The 14,462-nt window shown below is 32.9% G+C and overlaps 1 protein-coding gene across 1 annotated transcript; it reads left to right on the plus strand.

Moving 5' to 3' along the window:
• Positions 10,068-11,543, plus strand: LOC104750669 (LOB domain-containing protein 42-like). The gene is made up of 2 exons (XM_010472498.1): positions 10,068-10,569; positions 10,830-11,543. Exons 1-2 carry the CDS (start codon positions 10,380-10,382, stop codon positions 11,345-11,347), a joined length of 708 nt encoding a protein of 235 aa, XP_010470800.1. The 5' UTR covers positions 10,068-10,379; the 3' UTR covers positions 11,348-11,543.

Consider the following 14,462-nt stretch of genomic DNA (forward strand, 5'->3'; position numbering starts at 1 on the left):
TTATTGGATATATCCGGGTCGAAGTCAACTGAATGTTGCTTCGGTTTTGGTTTATTACTTTTGTAATCCAATTCTCTAATATGAGCAACTGAAACTTTTGGTTTCAGTGTGGTTTGGGTTACTAAATAATACAAGTCAACAAGTCTTATCACAGAATTCAAGAAGTTTTGTTAGGTTTGGTTCGGTATAATTCAGCTATACGTGAGTTGGTATGAACCAGGGTAGATTAATTGTTTGTGGTTCGGTTCAGAAAATATGGGTTTTTTTACCGGACAACGAAAACAAGATGTGATAATAGACCCATATTTTAAAAAATAAAAAGAAGATGGGTTTTTTTCTCCAAAACTAATTTGTTGGAACTAAGAGAAACCATGTTAAAATTGGAACCTTTCTAACTAATGCTACTCAAACCCAGGTGACGAGACTTACTTTCTTTTATTACTGAATCAAGACCACTTAATTAAACATATAATAAATTAATCTGTAAATTGGATCAATCATCGACAAAACAAATTGGATCCAAAAAATAACAAACATAAATGATTTTTGATCGAGCATTGAATAATCGACTATGACTATGAGGTTGATTAATGGTCCCTTGAAGACACAATTATGATCTGTCGATCAGCTGATCGATTAAGCTTTCGTCTGCGTATTGTTTTGTTTTCCCTTAAAGTTGACCACTCCTCTTTCTTTTCATTTTTTGATCTCTCCTTCATCTTCCTGCCTCACTCCACCTCCTCATTGCCAAATTCTCTTTTCTTTTAGCTCAACCTCATAGTACTCCAAATGCCCCTCCATTGCCGAATCCTCCCTTCTTTGAACTCATAGTACTCCAAATGCCTCTATTATATGCTAAAATATGAATGCAAACCAAAGAAAACTAAGAGAAATAAATTTTCAAAATCATTAAAAACATATTTTAAAAAGAAATCACAATTACATTGGGGATTAAATACAAAGATTAGTTTGAAATGGTTCCTACCATAAAATCATCTGAAATTGTGGATCTTATTGTATGACTATACAAAACCATTTCTACTAAAATTATCTCTTATTCGGGTCTAAACTCATTTATACCTTTTTATGCCATGTATTATAATTTTATTTTTGTAAAGGCTTTTTTTTTTTTTTTTTTTTTTTTTTTTTTTTTTTTTTTTTTTTTTTTTTTTTTTTNAAGAGTGTCGTCGTAGTTTTGTGTATCTTTACAAGTGTAACTTTCCAGTCGGAAAATAACATATGCAAATTTTTTTGAGGGCTTATGAAAGTCTAACATTCCCAGCAACATATCTCATATTTTGGCTTCATGTTATTTCATCTTTTGTATCGCTTACTTGTTGATGTGAGTCAACTTTTGTTTCTACCCAATCAATCTACGTACGTTTAAGATATTTCTTCTGTAAATGTATTTTTGTAATATATTTTATGGGTAGTACCTACTCAAATCTATCCAAAGTACCCACAAAAATCCGAAAAACCTGAAATATACATGTAAAAACAGTTGTATAATCTAACAAATTCAATAAGAAACAATGAACCAAAACACAAATGAAACCATGTTTTGAGCATTTTAATCGTAAAACAAGTCAAACACCAACCAAAGTAGCAAAATAAGCATCCCAACAAAGAAAAGCATGACTTAAAATCTTAACCAAATGAAACTGATAGAGTGATAAACTGATAAAGTGAAAGAAATAAAGAAAGAAGAATCATTCCCAGCAGCTGAGATCAAGACCTGTTACATCAGACCAAACATTTTTAAAACTAGAACTCATTTGAACAAAAATATGACAGAAATAAAGTTACCTTATAGCCGAGTATAATGTCTCCTATTTCGGGTCGAGTCTTAGTTGTTTTAATTTTGAAACTCTGAAAACAAACAACAACAAATGTTACTTAACCGTTACAAAGAAGTAAAAAGTTAAACATGAATGTAAAACTTACCTTTCTGAAGACTATCAAATAGTTCAATATCAGCAAGGATCTGTGAGTTTGCAAGGAAATCTTTTTCATTATTCTTCATATCTTGTTTCATCCATATTATGAACAGATGTGCACATACCCTTAGCTTCTTGACTATCTTTTCCATAGAGTTTGTCAAAGCACATCTTAGCAAACTGCATTTTCTGTCTAGGGGCGAACACACTAGCAACAATCAACATCTTGTTAATATTCTTGATCCCTTCCCAATACTTAGAAAATTTCTCTCTCATTTCAGTCGCCATTTTGCTAAGTTCACTATCATAACTATTGCTCAAAATCGTGAGATTCTTCTCTATAATGACAATTTCACCATAACACTTGTACGAACAAGTCTTAGTCGAAGCTGAGACAACCAAAGTAGCAGTGTAGAACAAGCCAAGAAACTTCACTAACCTCTCTATTGCCCCCCCCAATCCGTGTAAGAAGGTGGTCCTTTACGTTTCACCCCATTCTCAAGTTCCATGAAGTAGTCATTATATAACTTGTCTTCATCCTCCATCTTCTAAAAAGCCAACCTAAACTACATGCTCTTGTCAACATCAAGTATGTAGAATTCCACCTTGTCCTCATATCCATTGGCAAACTCCCCCTTGTCATCTTCCTTGAAATAACCTTTTGCTCAAATGAGTCACATCTTGGACCTGAAGACCGAACATACTGCACTCCATTGCGAACAGCTGCCACATTATCACCCACTTCAGACAAACCATCCCTAACAATCAAGTTGATGATATGAGCACACCACCTCATGTGAAAGTAAGTCCCATCTAACACTAAAGAATCATACCTCAATAACTTAAATTCTTCAACAAACTTCTTTAATCCAGTACTGTGGGCAGTTGCATTGTCGACTGTGATGGTGAATAACTTCTCTATGTCCCAATCAACCAGACATTCAAGTAAAACCTTTGATATTGTGTTGCTCTTGTGATGCGTGATATACTTAAATCCAAGAATCAACTTCCTTAAGCGCCATTCTGCATCCACAAAATGCACAGTGATCACCATGTAACTAGCTCGTGTAACATTAGCAGTCCATATGTCAGTAGTAAGAGACACTCTATGCTGCTGAGAAGATAACCAAGCCTTCAAATATGCTTTCCTGGCCACATACATCTGAATTATATCTCTACTAGCTATTCTTCTTGAATGAGGCTTGAATAAATTACACTTGTTGCAGAAGTGTTTCCATGCCAGACACTCAATAAAGGCAAGTGACAATTCTGCCAAAATAAGCATTTCATTTGAAGCCTCTCTGAAGACACTCTATGTTATTCTTCCATCTTGCAGCTTTCCCTCATTATTAATAACAGCTTGTGTCTGACGTCCAACCCATGCCTTGTATGACTTACATATATCCAAATGCTTCTTCAAGTTTGAAGTCCCTTGTTTAGTTGAACATACAAATGACTTCTTGCAATAGTGACAATCACCCATATTCAGATCCTTCTCTTGTCTCGTGAAATGCTTCCACACTTCAGACCATTGAGTAGGTACCTTCTTAGGTTTACCACCATCATCATCACCTCGTGTAGCTTCTTTCCTCTTCCCTTTGCTTTTATCAGTTGGTGGAGGAGTCTTACACTTATCTCCTTGTCCTTATCCTTGTCCTTGTGTGTTCTCATAATTGGCATCGTGGTTGTTCAAAGAATCCATCTACAACATTTCATAGATAACCGATTAAAACATGTATGATAACATCTCCGCAACAACATCACCCAACATTACATTTGGTCCAATATACAAGAAACCCCAAAATCTCAACATTATATCACATTACAACCGATTCAATATACAAGAAAACCCCAAAATCTCCAAAGCAAAAAAAAAATAGTTTCAACATTACAACCGATCCAATATACAACAATCTAAATTAACAAAACAAAGAAGAAAGAGGAGAAGAAACACCTATGAACAAAACAAAGAAGAAAGAACCAAACGAATCAAGAAAAATTGTTTCTCTCCGCAACAACATCACTGAACGAACCAAAGAACTTTCACAAACCAAAAAAATTGTTTCTCTTTAAAAATATATATCTAAAAGAAGTAAAAATCAAAACAATATACAATAAAGCTAAGAAATATAAAACTAAAAATCATATATTTGTTGTAGTTTCTTAAAATCATAAGTTCATAAATCATAACTAACAAAACCTGCAACTGATAGCAACAACAAAGGAATTGTTTCGTTTCTAATTTCAAACATAAAGAATCAATAATGAACAGAAAGCAAACCTGCAACCGATAGCAACAACAAAGGAATGGTTTCGTTTCTAATCTACTACCTGTTCTATGATGAACACAAAGTAACCAACATAGAAATCACGATGCATCACAAACTACCCTAAAATGTAGCATAGAAGAACAAATGTTATCACACAAATCATAAGTTCCATTAAAAATCTTCAAAAAACTATCACCAAGGAGATATGACGCACACCATAGGTCTGAGTAATGGAGAAGAGACCAAGGTAAAATAACAAATCAAACAGTGTGGTTATCCGAGAGCAATTTAAACTAAGAAGAACAATAGCAGTAATCAAACTATGAGATTCAACACCAATTTAGCAGAAAAACTCGGAAGATAGAGGATGAGAAGTGAAAAATCAAACACAGTCTTAACATAGATCGAACATATCTGAACTAAGAGGGGGTATTGGTTTGAGATTTAAAGAGAATTTTAATGACTTTAAAAGTTTTGTAAAATATGTTGTTATTCAATCAAGACTTTTTAAAACTCTTTTAAAATTTGGTGTTATTAGTTGTGGATTTGTAAAAAGTTATTTAAAATCTTGATAAATATAGTGTTATTGGATTAAGAGTTTTATAAATTTTTTAAAAGTTTTATGTTATTCAAGTAAAACAAAAGAATCTTGGATTGTTAATGAATTCAAATATTATGTTATTGGTTTAGGATTTTATATCATTTCCTTCATAACAAAAGTCATGAAAACTATTTCATCAAATATAAAGATTGTGAAAGATTTTATGAAAGATTTTACAAGATTAGGAAAAACAAATCAGCAAGATTTTAAAAAACTTTCTAACAATCTCTTAGAATCTTTTATTTTCTAATTTATTAAAGTCATTAAAATTCTCTTTAAATCACAAACCAATACCCCCTTTTAATTCTTTCTCCAAAAGATCAAAATCAATGTGAATCAAACAAATACAAATTTGACCAAAAAAAAAACAAGTACAAAAATAATATCAATTGAAATCACAATATAAATTAATCAACAGAGTTTCAGACATAAACAAATTAATAATTAAAAAAAAAAAACAGGAGAATGAAGCTTACAATTGATCGACTTCTAGCTGCCTATGATCGGATAACCCAAAGATGAAGCTAACGGCGGACTTAGATTTTGGGGATCCAGTTTGAGGGTTTTGGTTTATAAAACCAAAAGATTCTTGAAATCAGACAAAATCTGGCAAGTTCGATATGGTTATGATTTTTTAGGAAGATTCACAAGGATTCGAAGAGGGAGAATAAGGGAAAGTGGCAAACGGTTTGATGAAATCAAATCATATGTGATAATGTGAGGGATATCGTATATAATTTTTCTCGGGTAATAAACAGGTATCTTCGGTTCTTCGGGTTCAGTTCAGATAATACCCGATACCTGTGGTTATTTGAAAACAAAAACCGATTGGTTATTTAGACAAAATCGGTTCAAGTCGGAGTCGGTTATTTCGGGTCGGCTTATTTGCCCAGGCCTACTGCCCATCAACCCACATTTACCATTAATTAACACGTTATTGTATAGATCTATACGTAACTGGTTACCTCTCAAACTATATGGTTACAAATTAATATTGAAATGTCGAAATTTCTAATAGGAATCTAGAATTACACTTATGTTTAACGTTTCTAATGGGAATCTAGAATGGACATGCATGCAGTGAACTCTCGCTTATCTCCCCAAAACGTCTTTAATATAAACACAAATTATTTTGATATTTCTGAAAATTTTATTCTTGAAAATGTTGGGATTATCATTTTCCTCATATTTTTTTTCACGATTCCAATGGTTTACATTAAATTTAAGATGGATTAGGCGTCGAGGGTCACATGATTGGACGTTTTCATAAAATGAAGAGTTTTGAATGAAACCATATCGTAGATCGTTATCATAAATTGTTGGACCATAGATTCGGCGAAGTGGCACAAGCTGATAAGATGAGATAAAATGAAGAGTTTTGAATGAAACCACATGTTTCTTTTATTCTTACAGTCTTACTGCTGGATTGTCACAAATCGACACATTCCTCCTTTTTTTGAACGTTTCCGTTATAAATACGCAGAAGAAATGTGGACCTAAAAAAAAAAAAAAAAAATGTGGACCTATTTAACACTTTGGATTATAATACCGACCTTTCCATTAATTCATTATTTTCTCACTCAAAAATGAATTTTGATATTTTTAAATTGCTAGTTGTGTCCCCCAAGTTATATAACAGAAAACAAGTTGCAAATTTATAACGGCTCAATCAAAGATCCAAAAGTACAAAGGCCACTTGTACATTACTACATGTCATGTAAAAGGACATGTAAGATCCACTTGTTAAGCATATGACATTATTACATCTTAGGTGTTCAGAGTTTGTTTCACAAAAGGCTTCCATTGCGTTACTAATTAATGTAAGAGATTTTCATTTTTACGTACGAACAGTATATTACATATGTTGCAATATTAGACGGAAACATGATAATAGAGTCGAATCTCCGAGTTATTATTTTGCACGTACCATACTGAATAATGTTTAATTATTTTAGCTTCTTTCTTTTTTTCTTTCAAAAATAACTAAGATTATTCTGAATTAGCTGAATAAAAGTATTTAAATAGGATTACAAAATCGTCTAATCCTGCTATATAGTTTTCTATGTCGATCTGTATTTGTACCGTGTGAACCTCAACTCCGAAACATTTATAACTGGGCCCATTTGAACTTCAAGCCCAGTATATAAAACGGTACAATGTGAAAAACACGACTATATTTATTATAATTATTAATTAAATAATTAATTAGAAACATAGTATTAGTTATCAGTTCGATTCGGTTCAATTAAGCCCGAACCAAACCAAACCGTTTAAGCATGAAAAGAAACATAACCAAATAGTTTGAGTGTAGGATTGGATTTAGTTTTGGTTGGTTTGAGTTTGGTTGGATCGATTTGGTTTGGTTAAAATGTCCATTAAACTAATAAAAATCATGAAAAATGTAAAATTACTTTCTTTTTGTTAATTTTTGTGAAAAACATAAATCTTTTTTTAAAAGAACAATGAAGTACGAAAGTCGACCATGATTATTTTTTTTTTCAAAATACTTAACTTCTTGCTTTAAAAAAAAAATCATCGAAATGAATCCTACATTTTCTATTATATATATATAAAAAAAAACAATCCTTGTATATTCTAACGTCAAATTATATATGCGTTATGCATGTGTAAGAACTAAGAACTGAGTAGATAATCAATCACACGTCGGACTTTTTATCAATCTCTTTCTAAAATTCGCCTCCTGTTGTTTGTAACGTTTGTAAAATTTAAATTTTAAGCTATTAAAGTTTTTTAAATTGTCTTTTATTGATACTATAATGTAAAAGGATGCTAAACATTTTTATAAACATTTTCAGAAAATTCAAGAAATCCTCCTTAATTAAGTCAAATTATAAGAGCCAATAAACATTAAAATCCCTTTGGCCTTTAACAAAACGAGTGGTAATATTTTTGACAGTCGCCTCATGTTGTTTGTAACGTTTGTAACAAGTAGAATTTAATTTTTAAGCTATTAAGGTTTTTTAAATTGTCTTTTACTGATATTATAATGTAAAAGGATGCTAAACCTTTTTATAAACATTTTCAGAAAATTCAAGAAATCCTCCTTAATTAAATCAAATTTTAAGAGCCAATAAACACTAAAATCCCTTTGGCCTTTAACAAAACGAGTGGCAATGTTTTTGACAGGCGCCTCATGTTGTTTGTAACGTTCGTAACAAGTAGAATTTAAATTTTAAGCTATTAAGACTTTTTAAATTGTCTTTTACTGATACCATAACGTAAAATGATGCTAAACCTTTTTATAAACATTTTCAGAAGATTCAAGAAATCCTTCCTAATTAAATCAAATTGTAAGAGCCAATAAACATTAAAATCCCTTTGGCCTTTAACAAAACGAGTGGTAATGTTTTTGACAGTCGCCTCATGTTGTTTGTAACGTTTGTAACAAGTAGAATTTAAATTTTATGCTATTAAGGCTTTTTAAATTGTCTTTTACTGATACTATAATGTAAAAGGATGCTAAACCTTTTTATAAACATTTTCAGAAAATTCAAGAAATCCTCCTTAATTAAATCAAACTTTAAGAGCCAATAAATATTAAAATCCCTTTGGCCTTTAACAAAACGAGTGGCAATGTTTTTGACAGGCGCCTCATGTTGTTTGTAACGTTCGTAACAAGTAGAATTTAAATTTTAAGCTACTAAGACTTTTAAAATTGTCTTTTACTGATACTATAATGTAAAAAGATGCTAAACCTTTTTATAAACATTTTCAGAAAATTCAAGAAATCCTCCTTAATTAAATCAAATTTTAAGAGTCAATAAATATTAAAATCCCTTTCGTGGCAATTTTTTTGACAAGAGCCTCATGTTTTTTGTAAGGTTAGTAACAAGTAGAAATTTGAATTTTAAACTATTAAAGCTTTTCAAATTGTCTTTTATTGATACCAAAAAAAAAATTGTCTTTTACATACTAAAATACGTATTTTCCCGCGTATATTAACGGTACAATCTCCCTAAAACCTGGAGCAAAAAGAGGCATTGAGTAGTTTTTGTTTCCCGTGTGCCACATTTTTTTTGTTTCAGAAATTTTTTAAAACTTGTAGATTTTTCTTTTGGCTTATTTGTTTTTGTCGGTATATCATCTATGGGTGGTTCTCGTGCATGCCTCCCACTTTTCATCTCCAAAGTTTCCTCGTATCTCCACCCCCTCTGAACCTCTCTGCTAACACTCAATTAAATTTACGTAACCACCCTCACATTTTTATCTCTTATTTTATTGTCTTTAACTTCTTTTTTTTTTTTTGATTTAATTTGAATTTTCATGAGGTCGTGGAATTGATGATGATATCACGACATTAATTGAGATACACAAGTGTTAACGAAGAGGCTTGATTGGGTGAATGGGTTAGTGGTAAATGTCGTAATATTGGAATGCATGGATGGCAAATCCAAAAGAAGAAAAAAAGTGTAAGAGATAGAGAGAAGTTGGTATTCCCGAAGAAGGAACTCCCCAACTTTTGCCAAANTCAATAAATATTAAAATCCCTTTCGTGGCAATTTTTTTGACAAGAGCCTCATGTTTTTTGTAAGGTTAGTAACAAGTAGAAATTTGAATTTTAAACTATTAAAGCTTTTCAAATTGTCTTTTATTGATACCAAAAAAAAAATTGTCTTTTACATACTAAAATACGTATTTTCCCGCGTATATTAACGGTACAATCTCCCTAAAACCTGGAGCAAAAAGAGGCATTGAGTAGTTTTTGTTTCCCGTGTGCCACATTTTTTTTGTTTCAGAAATTTTTTAAAACTTGTAGATTTTTCTTTTGGCTTATTTGTTTTTGTCGGTATATCATCTATGGGTGGTTCTCGTGCATGCCTCCCACTTTTCATCTCCAAAGTTTCCTCGTATCTCCACCCCCTCTGAACCTCTCTGCTAACACTCAATTAAATTTACGTAACCACCCTCACATTTTTATCTCTTATTTTATTGTCTTTAACTTCTTCTTTTTTTTTTGATTTAATTTGAATTTTCATGAGGTCGTGGAATTGATGATGATATCACGACATTAATTGAGATACACAAGTGTTAACGAAGAGGCTTGATTGGGTGAATGGGTTAGTGGTAAATGTCGTAATATTGGAATGCATGGATGGCAAATCCAAAAGAAGAAAAAAAGTGTAAGAGATAGAGAGAAGTTGGTATTCCCGAAGAAGGAACTCCCCAACTTTTGCCAAAACAAAATGCCAACTTCACTGAAACGCACAACCTCCTTCCCCTCATTTCTTGGTCTTTTTCTTTTATCTTTTGAGAAATCAACACGAATATTTTACTAATTTTACTATCTCTTGAGAAAAGTAAATTTATCTTAAATGTATTTGTTTTGTTTAAAAATCATAAAAGCCTGGACTGCACCAGCTTTCTTTTTTCCACCACTTTCTCCAAGAAACGCAAAAGTTGAAAAATACCAGCTCATATTCACTTATGACTCATGAGTAACTTCTTCCTTATAAATTCAGATTGTTTACAACTTCCTTGAGTTTCACTTCGGAACACAAGCACGCAATCTCATAAGTATATATGTCACTTTTAAACATATAGAGGGATATAATGAGAATCAGCTGCAACGGGTGTAGGGTCCTACGCAAAGGTTGCAACAAGGATTGCACCATAAGACCATGTCTTCAATGGATCAAATCCGCAGACTCCCAAGCTAATGCTACACTCTTCCTCGCCAAGTTCTACGGTCGAGCCGGTCTTCTTAACCTCATCGAATCCGGTCCTGATCACCTTCGTCCCGGTACACTCTGAAAGCCAACAATTCTTTTTCTCATGTTCCATTAAATTATTTTTATACAACGGTCCATTGAATTATCAAGTGAGTAAATAGTACAAAAAGTTACAATGTATCTTGGATACAAGGATCTTAATGAGTATTTCAGATTTCGTCACAAAAGTCTTACATGCACAGACACACGCATCACCATCACATCACTATAATGTACATTGTTTTTCATTTTCTAGATTTGATTTCATAACCTTCGACGATGTGTATTGTAGCAATATTTAGGTCACTTCTGTACGAGGCGTGTGGTCGGATCGTGAATCCTGTGGATGGTTCGGTGGGTTTGATGTGGTCAGGGAACTGGGCCCAATGTCAGGCAGCCGTTGACGCGGTGCTCAACGGCTTACCCATAACTCACACACCTCTTCCAAGTGCATCTGCGTCTCATCAGATCATTCCTCCTCACAGGACTTATGACATACGCCACGTGGCTAAAGATCCAACAACCGGCGGCGACAGTTCGGAGAGTCTGGCCACACGTGTTAACGCTAACAAGGGCAAGACACAAACTGGCCGATTCAAACGCCATGCTGAGTCCGTGAACCAACAAGGCGAATGTAGTCATGACACATGGCAACTCCCAAGTTCTGGTGCTACGCATGGCTATGGTCACTTCACGTTGGAGACTGTGGAGAGTCGAAGGGAAGCTCCACTTGATCAAAGTTCTTCGAATCTTGGGTTTGATGATCAAGTCGATATCAACGAGGTTGGCTTAGAGCTCAGACTTGGTTAGAAGCTTTGCCAGCGACAAAAATAGATAGCATTATTATCATAATTATGTCCTTTAAATTAATAATTTCACTTTCTATATAAAAGGAGAAAAAAAAGAGAGGAAGAGCAAATCAAACTTGGTCTATTATTAGCTTAAAAGTGTATAAGATTTGGCTTTAATTAATGTGAATCATAAGGTTATGGTATATTTGATATAAGTCTCAACGCCTAGCTAAAAGAGTTGTTGTCTTGTTGATATCTCATAGTGACTTGTATTTCTTTTTTATGGCAAAGTAACTTGTATTTCTAAGAATTTTTTTTGCATGAAATTGAGAATATTAGGATAATCTGAAAAAAAAGACAATTAGTAACATTAAATTGAGAATATAAGGATAATCTGAAAAAAATACAATCAAAGTAAATTGGTACTCATTTTAAAAAAGGTTGCATACCCAATTCAAGCCATCAATTGTTTTCTATATAAAATATACTATATTACAAAAATACATATTCTACTTCCTTAAATTTTTGTATTTTCTTCATATGGTTTTTTATGCTTCATATGGTTGATTCATCATATATATAAAAACTTTTGTGATTAGATAGTAACACTTGTGATTTTGAAATAAGAACATAATATACATGGTAAAGATTACTAGCACATTAATTGGGTAAGACCAAGAGTAATTATTGGGTTGCTCATGTTTTTTGTTGGCCAAATTTTAATTACAAAGCTCAAAAGTTGGTTCCACTAAGAGGAGAATCGCTTCTGAAATTGCTTGTTGTAGAAACGTTTCTCCTACTGTTTGTAGGCCATAGAGAATTTTATTAGTTCAGCTTTATCGAAAAATTAAAAATATAACTGCATAATTAAAGTATTATTTTTTTTTTTTTGAGAATTTTCTGCCGTTTCTGTGTTGGAGATGCCCTAATCAGCTCACGAGTTAATCAAGTTGGTTCATCAGAAAAAGTCTGATACAATTTATCCGTTTCATATCGGTGTCGTTATATACTTTACTTTTTGTTTTAGTTATAGTTTTGTTTTTATTTTTAATGAAGTTGTTTGGTAAAATTTATAGATTTAACCATAATATTTTTAATGTATTAACCAATAAAAAATTATAATATTTTAACTACGAATAGAAATTTTTTTTAATTGTTTTCTTAATTTATTTGAAAACATTGAACAATACTTATAATGGAACATATAGTAGTGTTCGAAATAAAATTAATAATGTATGAGAAATAAAATAAAAATTTCTTCAAGTCTTGATTTTTTTCGAGTTTTCACACAATTTCTTACAAAATAATGTTTAGGTATAAGTTAAATACTTTCGCACACTAAATATTTTATCATAAAAATGAACTAATAATATTTCAGCAAGATTAAATATTTTCAATAAATAGTATTTCTTGTTTAAACTTTATTAACACTAATTACTAAAAGTTGCATACAACATAGAAAATTAATACATACTAAACAAAAAATTGTTTCAGAAAATCATTTGTTTCTAAGAAAATTTATATTTTTTTAGAAACATATCGATTATATCGGACTTACAATTATTTTTAAAAAAATATATTGAGTAAAAATATATTGACTTACAATTATTTTCATTGACCGTCAAACGAATTCCTGGCGTATGGATCTGCTTCATGAGCATTTTGATCCGATGGATGTCGACTTGATATGGGCTTTATCCTTAGGGAGCTGCCCATCGGCAGACTCCCTAGGATGGCACTTTACAAAGTCTAGAACGTATACGGTTAAGTCTGGATACCATACAACATGCAGGGCAGCACCGCAAACCTTTGAGGCTCTAAGGTGTGGTCCAGAGATTACCCCTCTTTTGGCTAGTGTTTGGCAGGTTAAATGCCCACCTAAAATACAACATTTTATGTGGCAAGTTTTGTGTGGCTGTCTTTCGGTCTCGTCTAATTTGAGACGGTGGGGTATAGCGTGTGATTTGGGTTGTGCACGATGTGGGGCTGATGACGAAACAATAAATCATGCTATTTTTGTTTGTCCACCGGCTCGACAAGTGTGGGCTTTATCTCATGTTTCGGTGGAGCCAATCTCTTTTCCCACAGACTCTTTGTATGCCAATATGGATCATTTTTTAGGCTCAAAAAATTCAGGCTCTCAAGCATCCGCTTTTCCCTGGGTTATGTGGTATATATGGAAAGTCAGGAATGCAAGGGTTTTCGAAAATAAGAATGAGCAGCCTGGGGAGATTTTTAGGGTAGTAGAAGGTGAGGCGTTATCTTGGCAGCAGGCACATGACGAGGGTCAGAGTGAGGATCTCCCCTCTGGTCCGTTTGTTTCTAACCCTCGGGTGAGGGTGACTGCAGCTTCCCTTTCTACTTCTTACTCGGGTCATCGGTGTTTCGTTGATGGATCTTGGAAGGTCGTTGACACTTTCGCAGGTGCATGATGGCTTTGTATGGCGTCTCAGGATTCGTCACACATTATGGGAGCTACCAATTTCCGACGAAGTCTCTCCCTCTTACATGCTGAAGTAGAAGCTTTCATCTGGGCTATGCGTTGCATGATTGGACATGACTACCGGGACGTGGCTTTCTATACTGACTGTTCAGACTTGGTGAAGATGGTGTCTTCTCCTCAAGACTGGCCGGCTTTCTCGATATACCTTACCGATATCAAGATTGACAGGGAGGAGTGTACTTCTTTCTCTTTATCTTTTATTTCTAGAAATTTGAATGTACGTGTAGACGCTTTAGCGCGTAAGGCGCATATAAGTCCGCAACATGTTTTGTATGAAACAACTTTCCACCATATTGGCTGTCATAAGCTAATCTTTTGTTGTCAAAAAAAAATACATAGGGAATAAAAGGGATCTACTACATGTTATATATATTTTCAAAAATTATATGTTCAAAATAATAAAAAGATTGACACGCAAAATTAAGATACTCAATCATTTGAGATACAGTACATATAATCCAATTAACTGTTTTCTATCAATAAAAATGGTAATTTGTTATGACTAAATACAATGATATAACTATTTGTGAGTAATTTCTCTGTACCACTTCAAACCACACCTCAGAAGCTAGAGACTGTCTCCAGCAACTCAAATTGTATGACTTATTAGAAAGGACCACACACGTTAATG

Source organism: Camelina sativa, chromosome 16 (assembly GCF_000633955.1).
Source record: "Camelina sativa cultivar DH55 chromosome 16, Cs, whole genome shotgun sequence".
Classification (NCBI taxonomy): Eukaryota; Viridiplantae; Streptophyta; class Magnoliopsida; order Brassicales; family Brassicaceae; genus Camelina; species Camelina sativa.

What these genes read in the sequence shown, in the direction of transcription:
- LOC104750669 (XM_010472498.1), top strand. Translation starts at nt 10,380, where the DNA reads ATGAGAATCAGCTGCAACGGGTGTAGGGTCCTACGCAAAGGTTGCAAC. An exon ending in TCCTGATCACCTTCGTCCCG is followed by an intron (nt 10,570 to 10,829) that starts GTACACTCTGAA and finishes TGTGTATTGTAG; the next exon opens with CAATATTTAGGTCACTTCTG.